General features: G+C 38.1%; 1 protein-coding gene across 3 annotated transcripts in view; it reads right to left on the bottom strand.

The window, feature by feature from the left end:
- adarb2 (adenosine deaminase RNA specific B2 (inactive)) overlaps positions 1-22263 on the bottom strand; it is a 153182-nt gene that overhangs the window by 16010 nt on the left and 114909 nt on the right. For all 3 annotated transcript variants that reach the window (XM_057323059.1, XM_057323062.1, XM_057323061.1), the window contains 4 exons: positions 14313-14427; positions 7929-8097; positions 5241-5392; positions 4005-4173 (listed from right to left, as the gene is read on the bottom strand). In XM_057323059.1, the coding sequence (XP_057179042.1) occupies positions 4005-4173; positions 5241-5392; positions 7929-8097; positions 14313-14427 (605 nt within the window). The remainder of the gene's footprint in view (positions 1-4004; positions 4174-5240; positions 5393-7928; positions 8098-14312; positions 14428-22263) is intronic.

Below are 22263 nucleotides of genomic sequence, written 5' to 3'. Positions count from 1 at the left end.
TTTATTGTACTTCTTGTACCATGGTATAAAGGGTTTTAATGCACGACGTGGAGGCCAAGAACCACCCAACGCAAAGCGGAGGATGGTTGCCTCTGCGAAGTGCATTAAAATCCTTTAACGCACGGCTAGCTGTGGATTATCCCGCTTATACCATGGTCATTTGCCAAGTTAAATCTTTTATTGATGTTTACAGTGACATTTTAGATCAAACAGGTGAAAATGAAGGTTGAAAATAATTTTGTCAGTTAAATTTCAAATGTAATCAAACTTACTGGAGCTACCTGTGCGTTAAAGGGTTTTAATGCACACCTTCAAGCCAATCAGAATCCAGTATTCAAAAAGACCATGGTATAATTATAAATATAAAATATAATATTTTGCATTAAGCGAATGAAGCCTAATTTCATATCATCTACTGTATATTTCCAATGTGTTTATGAATTAAGACAATTAACATAACAGCAAAAAAATATTTTTCACTGTACTCTCATGGGGAAATATATTTCACTACAGTAACCCTCTCCATGACATCAGACGATGTGTAACTGTATGAGAGATGTTCACAAATGCAATTCTCACGTTGTCAAACGGCACATAAATAAACAGAAACAAACTGATGATGGTAATTAAATCAAACATATGGTAGTAAACTCAAACACAGCTGTGTGTGTTCGTGTGTGTGTTTGATCTGTGGGCAGTGATATTCACACCTTCATACAGGGTGTGGACAGTGTGTCAACGAGGAAGATGTGTGCGAATCCGCAGCGATGTCGGAAACTGGCATAATCACACTCTCTCGTAACATGTCTTGGCAAACATTTCTCCACTTTCATCACCTGTTAAACTAAGAGCTACTACACTGTCATTCTGAAGTCAAACAAAGCTCGGAGTGAATATATAGTGACACATATTAAAACATGAGTAAAGGAAGCAAGAGTAAAGGATGTACAATTATTTTCACGAGTAATGCCACATCATGCATGGCCATACATTATGTAAGACTACTAAACAATCTCTACTAATATTTTTAGTGATCTTGGTTCATATAATTTACAGTAAGTGGAGGATGATGTAATACAAATATTGCATGTTTTTTGTCATAATATGAAAGTTTTGTAAAAAAGCTAAGTATGAAAGTAAAGTGTTGAGTGTTACTTTAGCTCAGAGCATTGTGTTAACAGTGTGAAGATTGTGAGTGTGATCCCAGGGAACAAAGATACTGTGAAAAATGTAAACTTTAAGGTTCGGATTAAATCATCTGGCAAATGCATGAATGTAAATGTATTGTATTTGCATTTACATGCATGTAACTGGGGCACTATCTAGCACACAACTGTTGACGTGTTTGCTCTTGTGGGATCCACCAACAGATGGCGTTTCTATGGTTTTGTTTTAAGTTGCATAGTTTCTCTAAAAAACAGCTGGCGAGGAAATAACAGTTTAACAAACAAGAGATGGCAGTGAGGAAGCTGAACTTGACATTCATCTACACAGGTAAATTGTTTACGGGTAGGTCATTTTATATTCATGAGGTGGACAAAACAACAGCTAACAAGACTACACTGACTCTCCGGGGGCGTTTACACGAAACCTTTTCAATTAAAAATGGATAGCTATTTATTCATTTTCATCACGATTTTGAAAAAGGTTTAAAGGTCAAGTTTTTTCTCCAGGTACAAACATGTAAATTTGTAAAAAAAAGGCGACGTCATGGGTATTATGTGTTCAGTCTATAGGCGTACACCAATGTACAAAACATACACCCTTTGTGTTTCTGCATCTAAACCTTTTTTTCTGTTTGATTAACCTTTAAGGGACAGATCACCCCAAAATAAAAATTCTGTCTACATTTACTCACCCTCGAGTTGTTCCAAATCTGTATTTGTTCTGATGAACACAGAGACACCAAGTCTACACCGGACGCGGCGCGATGCAACGCGACAAAAGACAATAGGACGCATTAGAAACCATTATAATTTAACATTGCGTCCACACTGGATGCGGCGCGATGTGACAATCCCATTAGAACAAGCAGTGTGTCGCAACACGTCCGGTGTAGACACTCTCAGAAAGATATTTGGACGAATGCTTGTAACCAAACAGTTCTTGGCCACCATTGACTACCATAGTAGGAAAAATGACAAGGGTAGTCAAAAGTGCCCCAAAACTGACATTCATGTGAACCTGAACTCATATTCATGTGTATTTTGTAAGATAGTAATAGGATCACTTTTAAATTCATGTTCAATTTTACAACCTGTTAAACCCAAACAGTGGTGTAAAGAGTACCTGAAAACCATACTTAAGTAAAAGTACAGATACCTTGCAGCGAAAACTACTCCATTACAAGTTACAAGTCACCAATTCAAAAATGACTTCAGTAAAAGTCTTAGAGTATCTGAATTTAACAGTACTTGAGTATTTTACTCATACTGAATGTAGGCTCAAAGCAGCTCTAGTCCTCAACACTTAAGAGACATGTCAGTGAAAAACAAGAAACAGTTGATTCATGAGGAGAGCAATCGCATTTATTTTCTTAAATCAAAATAAGACTGAACACCTCAAAATTGCAACAAATCATGGTGGACACCATAACACTCAAGTCTCATTTAAGCTCAAGTGATCATAATAAACCAAACTCTTTCAAAAGGTTTCTTCAATATAACGGATAAATAAAATAATGTTAAGTCCAATTAAAAAGTCAAAGCCTTTTTAAACTGGGCATGCTGGTTTTGGCCTCATCATCAGCTGCTGTCATGTCCTCATTTCACATAAACCGCCAGCGATTGACATTGATAACCCTATCCTAACCCTAATTGATAATGCACTCTTTATTCACATAAAGAAGCCATGTTGACAAGTTTTAGTAAGTAAGAGCAAAACCCACAAGATATAGTACCTTCAATGCCTTGTAAATGGCTATATTAATTCTTCTGTATCAAAAATAAACTGCCGCAAAAGAATGATGGGTACCAGGTGAAATGTAATGTGTAATTGCATTAGTCATTACAAATGTAGTGGAGTAAAGAGTACATATACTTGTTCAAAAATGTAGTCAAGTAGAGAGTAAAAGTTGCTAATATCTTTAATACTCAGTACAACTACAAAGTAGCCAAAAAGATACTTAAGTACAGTAACTAAGTACATTTACTCCAATACTTTACACCACTGAACCCAAATCAACACGCTGAGGTCACCCATGAGGACAAAGATTACCACTGTGACGTGTCCCACAAGCTAATGAATTAAGGATTAATACAGGAGTCATCATTAAGCAGAGACGGTTCTAACGCTATCTGCATAGATCAGGGTCTGCATTGGTTTGGATGACTCTCAAGACAAATATCACTGCAACCTTTCCCTCTGACATTATAAAGTCACCCTGTTTAAACGGAGCTAACTCGCCCTCATAAAAACTAATCCTCTAATAAAGATAAACCCTTAAATCAATACACTGTCCAGCATTCATGCTTTAGAAATCCTATAGGGACGGTCGGTCTGCTATCCTACAAAAGCACACAGTGCTGTGTGGAAATGTTCAAAAAGGGCACGATGTCACCTCTGGCTGGTCTGCAGAGCTTAATGCACTGATCCCATATCTTGACACATACATTTGTGGTCCTACATATTTAGTTTCACTTAAGACACCAGGTGATAACATCAGATATGTGTCGCATGACTATGGTGAAAAAAACCTGCAAGACCAAAAATATTGATGACTCATCCTGCTCTACTCAGTTTTTTGACCAATCGCATGCTCTCTCCTCCCTCCCCTTTATACCTTTTGCAGCTGTCTATAAATAATACTTCACAGCTGTGACAAAACTAAAGCCTATTGTCTGTTTAAAAAAGGTAATGAGCCCTTCTATATGACCTGCCCAAACCTCCTGCTTTCATTTGAAATTGCTTTGCTTGTTAAGCAAATTCACGAGGTCTATAATGTCTACTCAAAGAAAAGCTTTTATTGGCACAGGAACTCTAGAGCGAAACGTTTCATTACTGACCTGGAAATCTTGTCGGTGCAAGACATGGTGATGAGCCGTTGTCCTTCAAGGACTCCGTCCCACGTCTGTACGGGACCCGTGCACTTCACAGGCAGTGTACCCTCCCCTGATTCAATCTTTGTTCGTAGGTGACTGTGAAACTTCTTCACCAAGTGTCTGTTGCTGTGCACTAGAATGACAACATATGCACAACGTGTATTACAGATGAGCATTAATGACATCTGTTTATGACTGAGAAGACATACGGTCTCTGTTAACACTGTATATGATCTACACTTTTCTTTTTGCTAAAATGAATAGTTTACCCAAAAAAGAAGATATTTTAAGAAATGTCTCGGTGGTTTTGTGTCCATGCAATGGAAGCCAATAGGGGCCAGAGTTGTTTAGTTACCAAAACTGTTATTTAACGAAATTTTTCAGATTTTTTTTTACAGATTTTTCACGTATACTGTATTAACAACTGCTATTTTACCGCTGTTTTACAGATTTTACACGCTTTTTTAAAATACGTAATCAAACTACAAAAAGACTTCAAATTTACAAAATATAAAAAAATATATTTTTACATGACAAAACTGTTACTTAACAGTATTTTACTGGTGCTCCATCTGCCAGAAAATTATCTTTTTAACAGGATTTTATTATTTTTGAAATACGGTAGGAAAACATCATATTACAGAAAGACAAATTTACAAGAAAACCGTAAAAACGCAATTTTACATGACAAAACAGTTACTTCACTGTATTTTACTGGTGAACCAGCTGAAGGAAAATTACCTTTTTTAAAGTGTATTTTTGAAATATGGTAAAAAGATCAAATTTTCAGGAAAAACATGAACAACATGTTATTTTATGTGACAAAACTGTTGTTTTACTGTACTTCACTGGCGCCCCAGCTGCAGGAATATTACAGGATATTTTTACAGTGTCGAAATTTTCATTTTAGGGGGTAAACTGTCCCTTTAAAAAGCGTGCTTGTTCTCACTTTGAAATAAATGAAACTCAGTTTGATATTTGGTACAATGACATTTGCCTTACTGTCCGAAACTTCTTGAGCCAGTGTGTATATATATATTTAAAAATATTGTAAAGCATTTTAACACAGAACTCATTTCAAAGCTCATAAACACAATAAGAAGAATCAGAAATTTTTGATAAAACCTCAGCTAAAGAGAATAGAATCATGTGAAAAGTCGGAGGGCGAAAGAGATGAAATAGACAAACGAAAGATCTTACAATCGGAGGTGATTTCGTACGGCGAGTTGACTCGGGCGTCACCGCAGGGCGATGTGCTGATGTACATGTGGAAGAGGACGTTCTCGCTCAGTCTCAAACACGAGTCTTTGTGCCGTACGAAGATCGATTGTTCCCAGTCTTCTTTCCTTTTGCTTCAGAGTGATCACAGACCCCGGGCAGGAACAAAGAAATGAGAGGAGAGACATGAGAAACAGCCACGTCTCAAAATGGTTTGGCAGTCACATTATCTAGTAATAATGGGCCAAAGACACAAAGAAGACAAATATTGGCCTTGCCATGACCAAGGCTACCTCCGTCACTGTCACATTCCCATCTCGCTCGCTCTCACACGAGACACGACCTCAAATCATTACTCTGTCAGAACAAGGCTAGAATAAATAGCTACGAACTGTAATTTTTTAACCCGGATGATCTGTAGCTAGTCAGCTGTGGGGAGGACGTTTCATGCCAGGCCGCTAGCTTTTACACATATCATCATAATTAGCATTACCAAGTTACACACTGTGTTTGGATGTAGAGCGTGAGGTGAACTGTGCGCAGGGAGCGTGCATTATGCATGAAAACATCTTGGCTTCTAATTGCCACCTGAGCTGTGTGAATTACACAAATGACCTGTGATGTCACGGGTGGAGCTGTGTTGCTCCGGATGTGTCCATCGAGGAAGGCGCTGAAAGCCATTGTGGTATTTGGCAAGCATAATGACTTGTCTACTAAACTAGACTTCAGACCCAGCCAGACGGGTCCATTATGACGCAGATAATGCACTCTGGGAAGACTCGTATGCAAATATGACATTACAGAACGCACTTCTATGCACCAATCTGCTAAATCAAGGAAGACATTTAGAGTCTTCATTGCTGCACACCGATACCTCCAACACCAGACGATAATGCAAATCCTTTATGAACGAAGAAATGACATTAACACCCAAGTCCTCTGCTTTGGTGCAAAATGTGCTACTCTGAGATGATTGCATGGCCCTGCATGCAACATTAAAGGGATGTTCCTCCATTTAAACCCTGTTTATTACTACAGACAAAACTTTTTCAATAATCATCTCAAATGTAAGTGCGTTTAAAGTAATGCACTTACATTACATCATTTAAATATACTGGGCCTCATTTATCAATCTAACGTAGAAACGAGCGCAGATCCGTGCACATATATCATCTTGCGACAGGGTTTACATGTGATTCATCAAATATTTGTATACCTCCAATCTCATCGTACGAATGATCGTACCTTGATAAATGCGGCGTCTGAAATCGATCGTAATTTACATATCACGCCCCAATAAATTCAGGTTGTAGAGGCAACATGGAGAAACGTAATCCGGCCAAAAAGATTACAATTACAAAATGACCTTGATAATCTTACTTACTAACCTTGCCTGTGCGATGTAATATTTCCGTAACACTTCACAATATGTTTTCAATTATTAACATTAGGGAATGCAATAATTGTTGTTAAAGTTAGTTAATAATAAAAAAAATTCTAACTTTTGATTTAAAAAAATAGATTTAAATTAATAGTTAAACAGTGAAACTTTTAAAATGAGTAAAAATGAGTTGACGTACTGTTCATTGTTTGGTCATCTAAATGAATGTAGTTAACTAAAGTTACCAAATGGAAGCATATTGTAAAGTGTATTTCATATAATATAAGCATATTGAAAACCCACAGGTGTAACATTCAATATTTTCAGGGAAAATCAACAGCATGTCCATAACTAGAGCATGAACTGAACTTACTGTACTTTAATATGCTATTAGACACCTTAATATATACAGTATATATCCAATGTAGTGCTTTATTCAAGCATACTGTATATAATTCATGTGTTACAGTCCCATCAGTTCCCCTGTCTGTTTCTCCTGTGTTTCCCCCATGGACTGTGTTATTGTTGCCCGTGGAACTTCCTAGTATCCATTAAAAGTGTTTCTTTGGAACTTATTATCTTGTCTTCAGTCTGTGGTGTCATTCCGTGACATCACGCTGTTCCCTAAAATGTAATTATTTTCTTAAATAATCTGTCATATTTCAAAACATTACATTAAGAAAAGCATCCTGTGTACAGTACATATTATGAACACTATTGCAACATACATTTTGAAACGTGCATGTTTGTATGTGTGTTTACGGTGAGGACAGCGTGGATTGCGTGTGTAAAACTGTGTCTACATCAGACATTAAGTGACAAGCGACATTAAAGGGATACTTCACCCAAAATGGAAAATTCTGTCCTCATTTACTCCTCTTGTCATTTCAAACCTGTGTGACGTTTCTTCTGCAGAACACAAAAGATATTTTGACGAAAGTTGGTAACCGCACAGCACTGGCTTCCATTCACTTCTATTGTATGGACACAAAACCAATGCAAGTCAATGGGTGCCGGTTAACAACATTCTTCAAAATATCTTCTTTTGTGTTCTGCAGAAGAAAAAAGTCATACATGTTTGATATGACAAGAGGGTGAGTAAATGATGACAGAATTTTCATTTTTGGGTGAACTATCACTTTAAGAAAATATACTAATATAGAATCATTTGGCTTGTTGTGTATTGTCGTCGGGGACAACAAGGAAATGATACTTTTTCTAATTTGTTGCGATGTCACATCACATCTGGTGTGGACACGGTGTACTGTAATTGTGAGAAAATGAGTTACCTGAGGTGTAACTCCAGGTGAGAGTACAGAAAGCGCAGCAGGGCTCGTCTAGTCGTGATCTCTGCGTGGCAGTCATTGACCACCAAGCCCTGGTCACTCATATACTCTCCATTAATGCATTTAGTGCCTGTGGATAACGCCACCACTTGAGCCTGTCTGAGATCCAGACCTGAAACACACAGTCAATAAAAAAACAGTTTACTGCTGGAATAAATCATTCAAACAAAGCTGAATAAAATAGGCAAAGATTCTGAAGGATGTCAGACACAAAGAAACACAAACAGGCTGAAGTTTTTTTCCTGATCGTTTGAACACAGTTCATCTGATCTTAACAGTTTGTCTGTGACAAGTTGTTTTGTAAATCGTTTAAAATGTAAAAATGACTTTGTAATGATGCAGTTATTTTGGATCTTACAGAAAACACAAAAGCAGTAAGCATTTTTTATTTCTTATGGAAAGTAGTGAGCCATTGACAACAGAGGTCTCAAAAAAAAAGAAACCGTGAAACTGTGAAGAACCTTTTAAGCACCTTTATTTTTAAGAGTGTAATACGGCCCTAAATTATGACCGTTTCTTATTGAAAACATTACCTGTGGACAACATAATCCTTTAAGAACATATCAGGTCATATTATACCTCAAAATCAAAAGAATAAAAATAACAAATGACATGTTTTACAGGTTTGTACTCCCAGTGGCGATTTTCATTAAATTCTCACTACTGTAATGTTCTTTTATTACGTTTAAACCATTTATACAATTTAGTCTTTTTTTACTGTTTTAATGTAATTGAATGCATTTTTTTATTTACAGGAACAATTCTCTGATAGTATCATGATGTAGAAACACTTTAAATATCATTACGATATACAATACAAATCTGTGTTCCTTCGTGGAGGCTGGCACTTTGCTGAGTTCTCAACACATGGATGAGTAAATCCTAACTTGCTTGCTGGACATCAGCGCACAAAGCTTTTCTGTGACATTTTCATCAGCCGCAGCAAGACAAAACCCACAACCGCGGCACAAAAGCATCTCCACCTGCCGCAGCCCACCGTAACCATACAGCTGCGCGGTCTGCGGTACGCCACCGAGCAGGAGGATTCAGACTTGGGCTGGGATTTCTGAACTGAGAACAACTCAAGCGTGTGACTGGATGTCTCAGCGTGCTCAACTATAAAGCTCTATGTGCTGGAGAAAAGAATCTATATCTCCCCATCACTTCAAAAATTTAGTGTTCACGGCCTCCTGTAGACCTGCGGGCTAGAGGCAACATATGAGCTTTTATCAGTCGGGGCCCAGACGGAATTGTGCGCCCCGGCCCGGCCGCCACTCGCATGGCTAGATGGCAATAACAATAATAAAAACTAATATTGAGGTGGGGTTAAAGGCATAGCCTTTGAAATCCATTCTTCCACCTTTCACTGCCTGCTGATCCAGGAGAGAAAGAGAGAGGTCATAAGATGAGGAGAAACAGATGAAACAGGAGCCAGAGGAAAAGAAACTGTCCAGATGAATACATGATAACAGAATTTAATTTTGCATGTGAACTAACACATTCCTAAGAAATGTAAAGAATTAACACAGAATTTTATGATTTTATTGCACATGATATAAAAACGAAAAGAATTGACAACTAAAGGAAAAATAAATCCTGGCGGAGGACAGACCAGCTGCCCAGCACAAAACCCATCACCATGAGTTATGTTCTTCTATTCGCGCACTATTATGTGAACTCCACCTCGCCATCTATCAAAGACCAACTGCAACCTCTTAAATGACCCCCTGAAGATTGAATACCAGCTGTTATAACACCTACCCTACCTGTGCTATCCCAGCATGCATCTGTGCACTGTGCAGAAGGGACACGGCATGCCCGGGTTTTGTGTTTAGATGCTTTTTGTGAGTTAAAAGGCCCCATATCCCTCTCACCAAGCCGTCGCTGTTCTTTCGGTTCCATTTATAATGATAGTTTAGATCAATCTGGTGATGGGAAGGAAAAAGAAAGGAGAGCGTGTAGTAATTTCTCTCTGTATCGGCATGAAATTGTTGTACATGCTCTTCTCTCAGTATGTGGTGGTGGTCAGGCCTGTGGGCACTGCTGCTTTTAGTAGAGCAATAATCATCAACATATCTGAAACAGCACATAGTGCCAGTGAGGTGGGTACAGAGACAAACACTGCTGGGTGTGAACAGCACTGCTGCTCTCTTTAGTCTTCAGTAGACTGCTGGGTAAAAAAAACAGCAAAGACACGTTATAAGAGCCCAAGCAAAAAACGCAAAAAACACAAAAAACGACAACAAATAATAAAGTGAGGATTTTGGGGAATTGCAATCTGTTAATAATTTTTAATAAAAAAAAAAGAGTGATAAGTAATAATACTATAATGCTATAAATATAGTAATTCTGTAAAATATTGTAGGGTCTCAAGGTTTAAGACTGAATCACAACTTTAATTTACATTTTATTAATTTAAATACAAGTTATGCAGAATCTTAAACATTCATTTGATGTTTTTATAATAATGTTATATAATATTATATTTTATATAATTTTCTATGTAGAAAGAAAAATTGTAGAATTCATATATAGACATTATTTATATACCCTGTAGGACTGTTCCTCGATTAATCGCATCCAGAATAAAAGTTATTACATAATATACTGTATATCTGTATAATATTATTGATTAATTATTATTATTATCTGCGCACTGTGCATATTTATTTTGTATTTATAACACATTTCTATTTAAGAAAAATATAAATAAAAATGAATAAATGTTTATATAATAAATATATAATTTAAATTATATATAAATATTAATATACACATGCAAATATTTTGTGTGCGTGCGTGTGTTTTTATAAATACAAAATGAATATGCACAGTACACAGACATACATTATTTAAACACAAAATGTTGTTCTGTATGTGATTAATCAAGATTAATCGTTGAACAGCCCTATGTAATTGTTATAATTAAATACTGTTAATACTACAATTTTTTAAATGTAATACTTACATTAATTATTTAGTACATATACATTGGGCTTGAAGCAGCAATGCATATTTCTTGTTAAAAATGACTTGAAATGAAAAAATCTGTTATTGAGCAAGTACAAAGCTTGTTCAAAACTTCAAAATGGCAAGCTTATACTAGTGAATTATGAGTAAATTAAAGTGCCTATAGTATAATAATATTTTTTGTGAATGAAATTGATTTAGAAGGAAACGTCAGCTATTTTTAACCATAAGTAAAGATAAGTACGTAAAGTATCCTGAATTTTTATGTTTTGAACAAAGATGACGATCGAAAGGCAAAAGTTATGGATTACGGCTTTAAGAAGTTTAAAAAAAAAAATACAGGAGTATCTATGTATGAAAGGAATATAAAACAGTGGCAGATGTCAGAGTGCAACACATTGACGACACCCAACAATCCTAAATATATTCAGCTCTGTTTATGCTGCAGGCTTCAGACATGCACTGCACATGTGCTCTGTTTGAATTTCTTTAAAAAAAAGAGCACCTGTAAAGTGTTGTTAGATTAGTCATACCCCTCCCTCATCATAGCACGCTTTCAAAAAAGGAAATTTCAAATGAAAGGAAAATACGATTGCCAATGTTTTTAATAGTATGTGTAATACAGAGCATTTCACATTATTTTGGAATAAGCATTGCAGTATTAAAATTGTTATTGTGTTATTGTTCAATGCATTGTGGGATACAGTATTGCATGCAGCATGTTTTGTTGTGGTCAGTATGTGGCACATTGTGTAGATAATCGTTATAAGTGTATTCCATGCCTACAGAAGATGTACACTCTTGAGACAGTATGAGTATGATGGTATTCTAGCCACTGTCTTAGCAGGACACTATCAATCAATGCATGGGTCAGTCTGTCTGGAATGCCCATATGCTGATATGAGCTGAACAAGCATCATTACCCCCACATTTCCTAAATGAGTTTTGTTTCGCAAAACAAGGGAAGAACGCAGTTCATCAGCTCTTTTATGAGGCCATCAAATCATAAGGAATCATTAGATGGAGCTTTATGTGTCCACTGCTTTGGGGGGTTTAGGATAGACCATCGTTGATTAACTAGAAAAGACAAGTTTATTTTTGGAATACACTGGATGAAAAAACCAGAAGAAATCCTTTCTGCAAATAAATGAATTTTCATTTTGTACGGGGGTAAATCAAACAGATGAGGTCAACATCAATGAAGTCATTTACATCCCATTAGGCAAAAATGGAATCAGGGACTCGTGAATTGATCCTTTACAAGTTGCTCTTGCATGATGAAACGCTTGAATGTTAAATGAGGTCAAACCGGTGCACATCATGACCATTAGATTATTGCCCATAAACATGAACAGAAACCATGACCAGTGCAGCAGGGTTACAGTGAGGTTTTTCAATGGCTGATTCTTAAAGGGCCAGTTCACTCTTAAAAAATTACACTCATTCAATTTGTGAAACACAAAAGAAAAAATTCTTATATATTCTTATATTTGAAAAAAAAGTTCTTTTAAACTTTTAAATTTGTTCCACTTTAGTCTTAAATATTTCATTACAGCTCTGATCGTGACTAAAGAAAACAATGAAATATCGATGCGATGTCACATTCAACTATGTGACACATTTGTCTTCGGAAGAAAAATTTTGGACACCAGCAGTCAAATTTAATATGCATCCTCCATTAATGTAGAATTTCCAGCACTGAAATATGTCTCTCCACTTCAGAATCGTCCTAAACACAATCATCTGTTCCCAATGTGAAAGCGCTCCTTCAACTGTGCATCTGATGGTTAAAACCCAATATCCCAGTATCCATACCGTGCTATGTTGAAATAAGATTATTCACACCATCTGATTCAAGCGGTGTCTGTTTCTTTCGCGTTACCGGATGAAATAATACAATAAGAGTCCTGTGAGGAGCGCTCTCGCGCAGGTTACGGCCCTCTCTGTGAAAGTCCAGCCGTTCAAAGTTGGACCCGCATTAATATTCTACCGGTGCCCGTGCCAGTCTGAAAGATTCAATAGATGCTCAAAGAGCGGCAAACAGAACCCCCAGTGTTTCTGTCAAGTTTGCCTGTCTGCTCGGCTGCCACAAATTCTTGGGCACCAATGCCTGGATCTTTGAAGATAACAGTCTTAATAAACAAGCTCTGCAATTACTGTGAGGCCAACAGAGCGAGCGAATGAGCGGGAGAGAGAGAGAGAGAGAGAGAGAGAGAGAGAGAGAGAGAGAGAGAGAGAGAGAGAGAGAGAGAGAGAGAGAGAGAGAGAGAGAGAGGGAGAGAGAGAGAGAGAGGGAGAGAGAGAGAGAGGGGGGGATTAGGTCAGATCAGTTTTTCTTATTTTACTTGGGGTAAAATGATCAATTCTGTTTCATTCTACTACTAACAATATTTCTCCAAAATTTCAAATCAAAATATTGTTTCTATTTGCATTTATTTGCAGAAAACGAAAACTGGAGAATCAGGTCAAAATAACAGAAAATATGCGCTGTATTACTCAAATAAAACAAGTTTATAATTACTTTTAAGCAGTACAACAGTCATATTTCTACATGTATTTAGGAAAATTCAGCTATTTTTTATGCAATAACATGGATTTTTATCACAGGTTTCATGCGTCTTGACATGTTGTCAGTCTGTCACATTGCTGTTGGATGACTTTGTCACTCCTGAGGTTTGATTTTGTTGAAAGTCAACAGACACCGGACTGGAATGACCACAATACATCTAGAAATGCTGATTGAATGACATTTTGAAATGGTCTCTTAACTTTCTCCGCTGCTGTATTTACTTAAAGCTAATCAAAGAACAAACTGGTGTGACCTAATTTCAAACAAAATTTCTCCAAAACAGATTTCATTTCAGTACTTCGATAAAACTTATCAAAACTTAGCAGAACTTAAAAGTTCACTTTGTCTGGTTAACACCTCTGATCTGCCATTGGCTCGTGGTATAAACACCTCACAGCAATGCGCTGCAAACCCACAACACCTTACTTTGCATTTCGAAATTTAGCGTGATCACGTCACGAGTCAAATTTTCTCCAGAAAATGTAAAAATCTTTCAAATATTGTAAAAATACTGCAAATCAAAATATTGTTTCTTGTGTGCATTGCGCTGTACACAAGGGAGCTTCAGTTCCTGTGAATCATCTCAGTTCATTCTTGACGGCTTGACTCAGTTGTGATATAGGTGCAGCTTTGTCAATTTTTGTTTCACGGGTGATAAAATACTAAATATTTCATATGAAGCTCGAAACTCAGCAGACGTGCTGCCACATTCAGAAGACACACGAGGTGCTTTCTCTCGATATTGAACTGGTTTAATAATTCAGGAGTGGACTGAAGTGTTGCCGTACCTCTGGTCATGACGATGCCCGCCAGGCCTTTGTGACGCGCATGCAGCAGCGAGGAGCAGCCGGCCAGCTCGGTGTATTTCTCTCGCACCAAGTGGAATATCGCATCCGCAAACTCCTGCAAAACACAACCAGTTCTGTAAGTATTTAAAGCTGCAGTATCCATAAATGCATATAAAAAACCTGAAACAATATGTTTCAGGTAATGGCGTACAGACGTGAACATTGCAATGAAACTAGAGATTTTAACATTTCATAAATCACACGGTTCATATTTAAACAGCAGCTCAGCGGCCAGGCTTTGCTGTTTCCCGATCACACAATGACTTTCCCCGCGGCGTTTTTTCTTCTCGCACCAACACCGTGACCCAATTAATTTGTGTCAAAACATCGCCCATCGATAGAGTAATTGGATGGAGAAGAGACCACGGGCATGCTCGTGGTCAGGCGTTTATCCCAGACACTTTGGCTAATGGAACAGCGTGATTAGTTCGGTGGCGTCTCAAATGGACCATCTGTCCATCGAGCTGAGCTCGGGGTTGAGGCCACCGCAAAGCCGCCAGGCTGAAAAATAACCCGCACCCTACGTTTGCATTCGCCAGACGGCTTTCTGTCCACCCCGTCCCGTACAGCTGTTCGTGAACCTGTGCGAGTGGATTTATCGCATCTGACAGCGTTAGTTTGCTGTTTGTGAAATTAGCTGCTTATGCAGGCGAGAACATATTCATAAAGTACACGCACACACAAAGTGGCACATAATAATTATGACTTCTGAGGGGTCGGCCAGGCAGCTGGTGGAATGAAGTGAACGCAAAGTGCTCAGGGAGAGAAAACAGATGCACACCTCTTTACTGAGGATGTTCACAGCATGTGCCCACTGATGAACTGATTGGAGAACAGTTTTAGCACAACAGTGATGCACCCGCCTGTAGACTCGGCACACCTCATAATGACAATGAGCATAAACGGATGCTTGACAGCATGATGATATCAATGTGATCTCATTAGCATTTAATGGTATTCATGCAGAAGTACATACACATATTTACATGTCAACTGACAGTGTTATAGTATTACAAAACAATGCATAAATCTGTATAAAGATAGTAAAATAATACATAAATCTGAATAAATACAGTATAATAAGATAATGCATACATTTGAAATGCTGTGACCGTAACCAGACGATTTGTTAACATTTCTATGTTTCTGACTCTGTGTATATGTGTGCAATTGTTTACATTTGAGAAGCTATTGATTATATACAGTATAGTACAATACATATGAATATAAGAACTGCTAATGAGATCATGTTGAAAACACTTATATACAGTATTATACTGTATGTGATGCAATTCTGTAGCCTACACTTGTAGAATAATGGTAGCAACAACAAGGTTTCATGTTTGATCCTTAAGGAACACAAGAGTGGATCAAATGTATGGAATGCACTGTGAGTTGCTTAAGATACAAAAAGTTTGTCAGTTTGAATGTATGTAAAAGAGTGGTTCAGGGAGCATGAGACATCATTTTCAAACATGGATAGGGCAGACCTTAACCCCATTGAGAATCTTTGGGATGTGCTGGAGAAGACTAGGGCGCAGCGGTCCGACTATCCCATCATCAATACAAGATCTTGGTGAAAAATATAGGCAACTCTTGATGGGAATAAATGTTTTGACATTGAAGAATCTTATCAAAACGATGCCATGGCGAATGCGCGCAAAGCTAAGGCGGTCCAACAAAATATTAGAGTTTGACTTTTTTGGGCGACGGGCAGTGTATATCACAATAGTAAAAGGAATGGTCATACAAATAAGGTTCATTGTTTATGGAATTAAATAATAATTCACGGTAAAAATAACAACACTTTTTCATAACTTTGTAAACAATTTGTTAGTAAATGCTTTTAGCTAACATGAACTAATAGAGCAATATAGTTTTTTAGCAATTCATAATATTTCTTAATGTCTTAGTTAGGCTCATCTTAGTCAATGCCACTAAAATCTTCATGTTAACTCATTTTCCATTAATTAATGTTGCGATACAATGTTCGATTTAAAAATGTAGTAAATGATCAAATTTACATAAACTGAGATTAATAAATGCTGTAGAAGTATTGTTCATTAGTTTATGTTAGCCAATTTATAAACTAATGTTAAGAAATATAACATTATTGTAAAGTGTTACCAATAATTCTTATATATTTTCATATAACAATTTCATATAATAATTATAAAATATATTTTTACTTTGATATTAGGGTGAAAGATGACCCTGCGTGAGATTTACCCACATGCCCCGAACATTTTTTTTCAATATGTGTCATCATCAATCTATGCCTTGATTGTTTGAAATGATGACCGCCTCTTTAGCCAGCAGTAAAACACAAGTGCTCCTTAAGTCCGAGTCTGCCAAGCCAGCAGCACACACATCTTTAAATGTCTCTCAGTGGTAATTAAACACTAAGCCCAATGTCACCTTAATAAAACATAATTTATTGGTGACATTAAAAGGATTAAGAGGGATGCCAAACATTTCCACATTTCAAAGACTGAGGCATGGCCTATCGCTGGATTGATGCCCAAGATCAGGGATAGTCTGACTCACTGTACTCAAGAATTAACATATGGTTAGAAAGAATTACAACTGAATTTGTTTAAAAAATAAATCAGTGATGTTTGTGTTTGCTAATGTAACGTGTAATACGTCATTTATTTTATTAACCTCCTGACAAACATTTTAAGTCTGATTCTTTAGAAAAGTAATAGTGCGCCTCTCCTCAAGAACTGAAATGATATAAAGTGTTATTCATAGCACAAAGATTGGCATCAGAACAGGTTATAGGCTAAAGTTGAATGTTTTAGAGTTTGTTGGAGTCTGCAACACCCACAATGACCAATAATTATAGTAATGCTTCACTTAGCAGCGAGGATAAAAAATGAAATAAATATATATAGAAAGAGAAAAAGCACATCCTCATCTCTGGCCATTTCAGGAGAATTAAGTGGTGTCTGCCTTTTGTTTGGTTCATGCCAACAGTACTTTCCGAGCTTTTACGTTTCAAAGACTTGTCTCAACACCAACCATTAATGGCAATCAAATCATTTGATTTCTTTGGAAGATCTGCCAAAATAATGATGTCTTTTGCATAAATCCGTATTCACATCTCTGAATAACGAATAATGTCACACCGATTCGAAAAATGAAAAACTCTCGCAGGTAATGGTCTGAAATTAGTTATCAAAGGTAGGAATCAAATATTTAGAGCACTCAAAAGGGACTCTAATACCTTGAAAGAGGCCGTGAAAAGGAAGGAAGAAATAAAGAGCAGAAAAATCGTGATTTAGTCTCTGGCACATTGCTACAGAATTTGTGTTGAATGTTAATCAGGCAAAAGAATAAGACGACTCTGACAAATCAGAGCGAAACTGCAATCCCAGTCTTTTCAGTTTGCAAGGTTTAGCGCGTGTGGCAATGGACAAAAGAAGATCTTGTGATGTTTGCTGGTTCTTTCTGCCATCTGGGAAGAAAAAATAAAGACGGCGCACCGCTCAACTGGTTGAACATTGTGTTTGCTGTGCAAAGGTCATGGGTTCAATTTACAAAAAAACATCGCAATGCACTGCAAGTCACTTTGGATAAAAGTGACTGATTTTTAAATATAGTACTTAAATATTGAATTCTTAAATAATACAATTACTAAAAAAATAATCAGGTGATCATGTCATTCTGAATTGTCTGAACCAAAGCCGGCCATCAAAATGATCATCTACTATTAACTCTATAAATGATTGACAGGTTTATTGACAGGACAGATTGCAGTGAAGTTCCTCACAGTAATATATTGTAATATTAACATTTACATATATTCATTTGGAAGACGCTTTTATCCAAAGCGACTTACAAGTAGGAGAGCATATAAACATTTTGTCAAATGTTTAATATACTGTTAAAGAGCCACAGTGGCTTCCTTGCAACACACAGGACAGAAGCACTGCTTTAATTGCTTTTGTGCAAATTCAGTTTGAAATATATATGTAAACACAGCTAATGGCGTAACGTTTGACCAGGTTTCAGTTTCTCTTTCCATCAGTCTTATTCTTAAAGTAATGTAGAATGTCCGTATACTGCAGTCATCATCCCCCTCAGAAGTCAATACTGAGCCAGGAACACAAATGTCAACAGGGAACTTTTCTCAACTGATCCCTGACCCAGAAGTCTGTTCCTCTGGGGTTTCTTGCTGACAAAAGCGTCCTGCTAATGCATAATGTCCTCTGCAGGGAATACAGTATGGACTATGCAGAGATTTCTGCTGCTTGCTTAGGTGAGCAGAGAGGAGGAGGGCTGGAATTTGCTCTACGTATAAGAACAATTGGACTATGAGACCCACTAAGTGAAAAAATATATAGGAAAACAGTGAAAATTCATAAATAGTTTTGGCATTAGTTTATTAAATGTAAAAAAACTATGTGTATTGGGATTGATAGGTGTGTTGTGTATCTGCACCAAAAAACTCAAAAACTGAAAAAAAGTGCATGCGTTTTATGCATTGTTCTACACATCCACTGCTTAATGCACCTCTCACAGAAAGTCTGTGAAAATGCGCAAAAGCATTTTAAACACAATATAATGCTTTAAATTATTTATTTTTTCAGCCACTGTTATGCATTAGACACTTCAATCAATGAAAATCATTGTATACTAGTAATCATTAATATTGACTATTAGTTACTAGAAACAACCAAGACCAGACATGCCAATCTGTTACCATGGAAATGAAAAATGAGACTCAACGTTTATGATCCACACTCCAGAACAGAAGGTGGCGGTAATTCACCAAGATGCTGGATGCCAACCAATGTAAAACTAAAGAAAAGGTTGCTCGGTTAGTTTTAATCGTTAGATGATACATCTGGTAGAGTAAATTGGTTTAATACACGCATTTAGGTCAACTATAATTTATGAATATATCAAAAATATACAACCGCGTTTAAAAGCAGCCCAATTTTGCAGAGTTGGCAATCCTGTGTATAAGTTCTTCGGTGGTATCAAAACGTGTTAGCATAAATTGCCAATGTCAACCAAGTTAATGAAAAATTAAGAAATATCTAGATCAAAATAAAAAGAGCTTTATGTTTTATAAGACCGCTCGTCACAATAAACCTCAACATCCTAAAACTAAGCAATGGTGTGTTCCTTCAAATGACATCCTTCCGTTGAACACAACAGGCAACGCTTCCAAGATAAACTGCATCCGCTGCATGACGCAAGCGTCATATATTTGCAAGCAGCGCGACCGTGACCACTCCATGCTTTACAATCTCCAGCTTGAGAGAATCCAATCATACGACGGCGCGCGTCAGGGCCATCTGTCAGAAACCTCCCCCTACGGCTTATCAGGGCCCACCAGAGCAGCCGTGCCTGCAAAGAAATGGGGCCATGTCTTCTATTTCTTTATAGAGGTATTTAACAATTCATTCAGCAAGTTTTAATAGTGTCTTTTGGTGGCTATATCATCCTCCTGCCTGCTGCCCAGGGTGGGTCTTCGAAAAATCAATATCCGTTGAAACCCTGCCTCAAGAGCTTTGAAAAATCTCAAAGTGTCTGGTACCCACGGTGCCACACGTCCAGTTTGTTCTCCGTGACCCATGCTATTAATTATCGGTTTCTACCTCTCACCTTGGCTTTACAAGGACCTTACTCTTTCTCACCTTTTCCCTTGTTTTACAGTTTTGTTTTCCGTCCTTACTGCGCAAACACAAAGAAGAAACAAGGAAACTGCTGACAAAGCTTCCGCTCCCGCAGAAATGAACTGTGTACAGCTTTGTGATGTCGCCTCAAACCGTGTCCAACCTTTTAGCGTGTGGAAGGTCCAGATGGCCCTGCAGCATGTGAGACAGATTTTCAGCCGGCTACGCTTTCTGCTCTATCAGCAGGGAGCTGTCAGTCAGATCAGCCTGGCTGGCCCACCAGTGCTGTAGAACACATTGCATTCTCATCTGTCCCATTATAAAGCCCCCAACACCCAAAACAGATAACAGGGCTGGAGAGCATTGCTTTGGTCCCTTAACGCTATGGAAGAGTGCTGGGTCACTCAACCCGAGGAATGGACAGCAGGCTTGACCCTACAGCTTACAGAGATCGTGACAAATCTGTGGCCTGAAACAAATGACCTCCACTATCAGAAAGGAGGTTGTGTGGGAACGAGTCGACCTGATAAAGCGATGGCCTGGTTTGGAGAGCAAGCTAAGGTCCAGTGTATGTAATTTAGCGGCATGAGGTTGTGAATTGCAACCAATGGCTCACTCCACCCCTCCCCATCTCTTTCGAAGCACTAGTCCGTGGCTGTCACAGGACTAAGATGTTGTCACATTTGCTTCTTTGCTGAAGGAGATTACATATTTACTATATGCGCTCTGTAGAGCAGTTTGTCCGTTAAGGGCCACATTGCGTAACTGCCGTTGATAAGTTTGTTTCTAGTAGGCGTTCCATCTCAACTGCAGCATCTGCACTCTCATTGGTAGTTATGGAATCCCACTGCTGCTCATTTGCATAACGTCTGCGCCACTTCGTTGCATCTGTAACTCTTATTATAATAAAATAAGTCCAGATCGCTTTGTCACTGCAAATCACTGTCGATGTGAACGGCTCTTTAGGGTGAGAGTGACAAACGGCGTGGTAAAAAAACACATTGACAATCAAGCTCAGTAAAGTTATTTTCCAGCTCATAACGCAGATGCGCGCTAACAAACCTGCAGTGAGGATCGTAATCACATTACAGATGGACTTCTGCACTTCTGCAGTCATAAAAAACAGATGTTGTTGAGTTAGGATCAACTTAGGAGTTAGTGTTCATGTGTGCACATGTGTAAGTCGCGGGATGTGACACCCAGTATCTATCCTTGTCCATTGAGGCCGTCTGATCATTCAGAACGGGCAAACAGATACAAAAGCAACTTTTAGGATCAGTTCAATCAAATTGTTTGCTCTGCCCGTCTAGCATTCAACTTTGTTTATCTGATCATAAAACTAGCCGACTGCCGCTAACCTGTGGATGCTTCCCCTGTTGAAAAAAACAGCATATGCTGGTTAGGAAGGTTTTGAAGCATGGTAGCTGGTTTAAACCGGTCATGTGCTAGTTTAAGCTGGTCATGAGCTGGTCCCAATCCATGATCAGCTTAAACCAGCACAAACCAGCTACCATGCTTCAAAACCTACCTAACCAGCATATGGAGAATTGTTTTTGTTGTTCTTTATTTTTAGATCACAATCGCACACACTATTCAATGTTCTATAATTAAATCAACTAATCTAATATTCAAAAAATGTGTCTCATCCCTAGCGTCTATGCATGTTTTGTAATGTTTTTAGCACGAGTGGCTAGCAACTAGCAAGTAGCCTCCCCAACCCTGTGACCATGCCACTCCTAAAGCTGCGTTCAGACCACCAGCGACTGTGTCGCTGTGTGTTGCCAGTCTCTTGCTACGAGGTCGTTAAAAGGCGTTCCTAGCTTTGGTTGTCCTAGAAACAGTTGTAAACTAACCCTGCAGTAACTGACGAGAGACGGATGACGTGTGCTCCACTGCTGTATTCCTATAGAGGGTATGGACGTGTCGTCACTTTACCACGTGAGCACGCCGGAGCTCGCCCCCGTTGGTGGCAAAACTCTCAGCAAAATGACTGCTAACAATATCAGGAAATGCAATTCCGCGCAACATTTCCGTATCAAGGAACACCTGATTCCTTTGTTAATCGTAGGGAAGTCGTAAGAATTACCGTCGAGTCCAGCTGCTTGTAATTTCAGAAAATAATTGCGTGTTTTAGTCCCGGTTTCTTTGTTTCTCCTATTCTCCTCAGCCATTTTGCTGGGTGTTTTGCCACCCAGGGGAGCATGTCCCAGGGCGTGTCCCGACCTGTTCACGTGTGAAAGTGATGTCAATGCATACCCTCT

This window comes from Triplophysa rosa, linkage group LG23 (genome assembly GCF_024868665.1).
Source record: "Triplophysa rosa linkage group LG23, Trosa_1v2, whole genome shotgun sequence".
Classification (NCBI taxonomy): Eukaryota; Metazoa; Chordata; class Actinopteri; order Cypriniformes; family Nemacheilidae; genus Triplophysa; species Triplophysa rosa.
The sequence above is the reverse complement of the archived record's forward strand: the minus strand, read 5'-3'. Positions and strand labels throughout refer to the sequence as shown.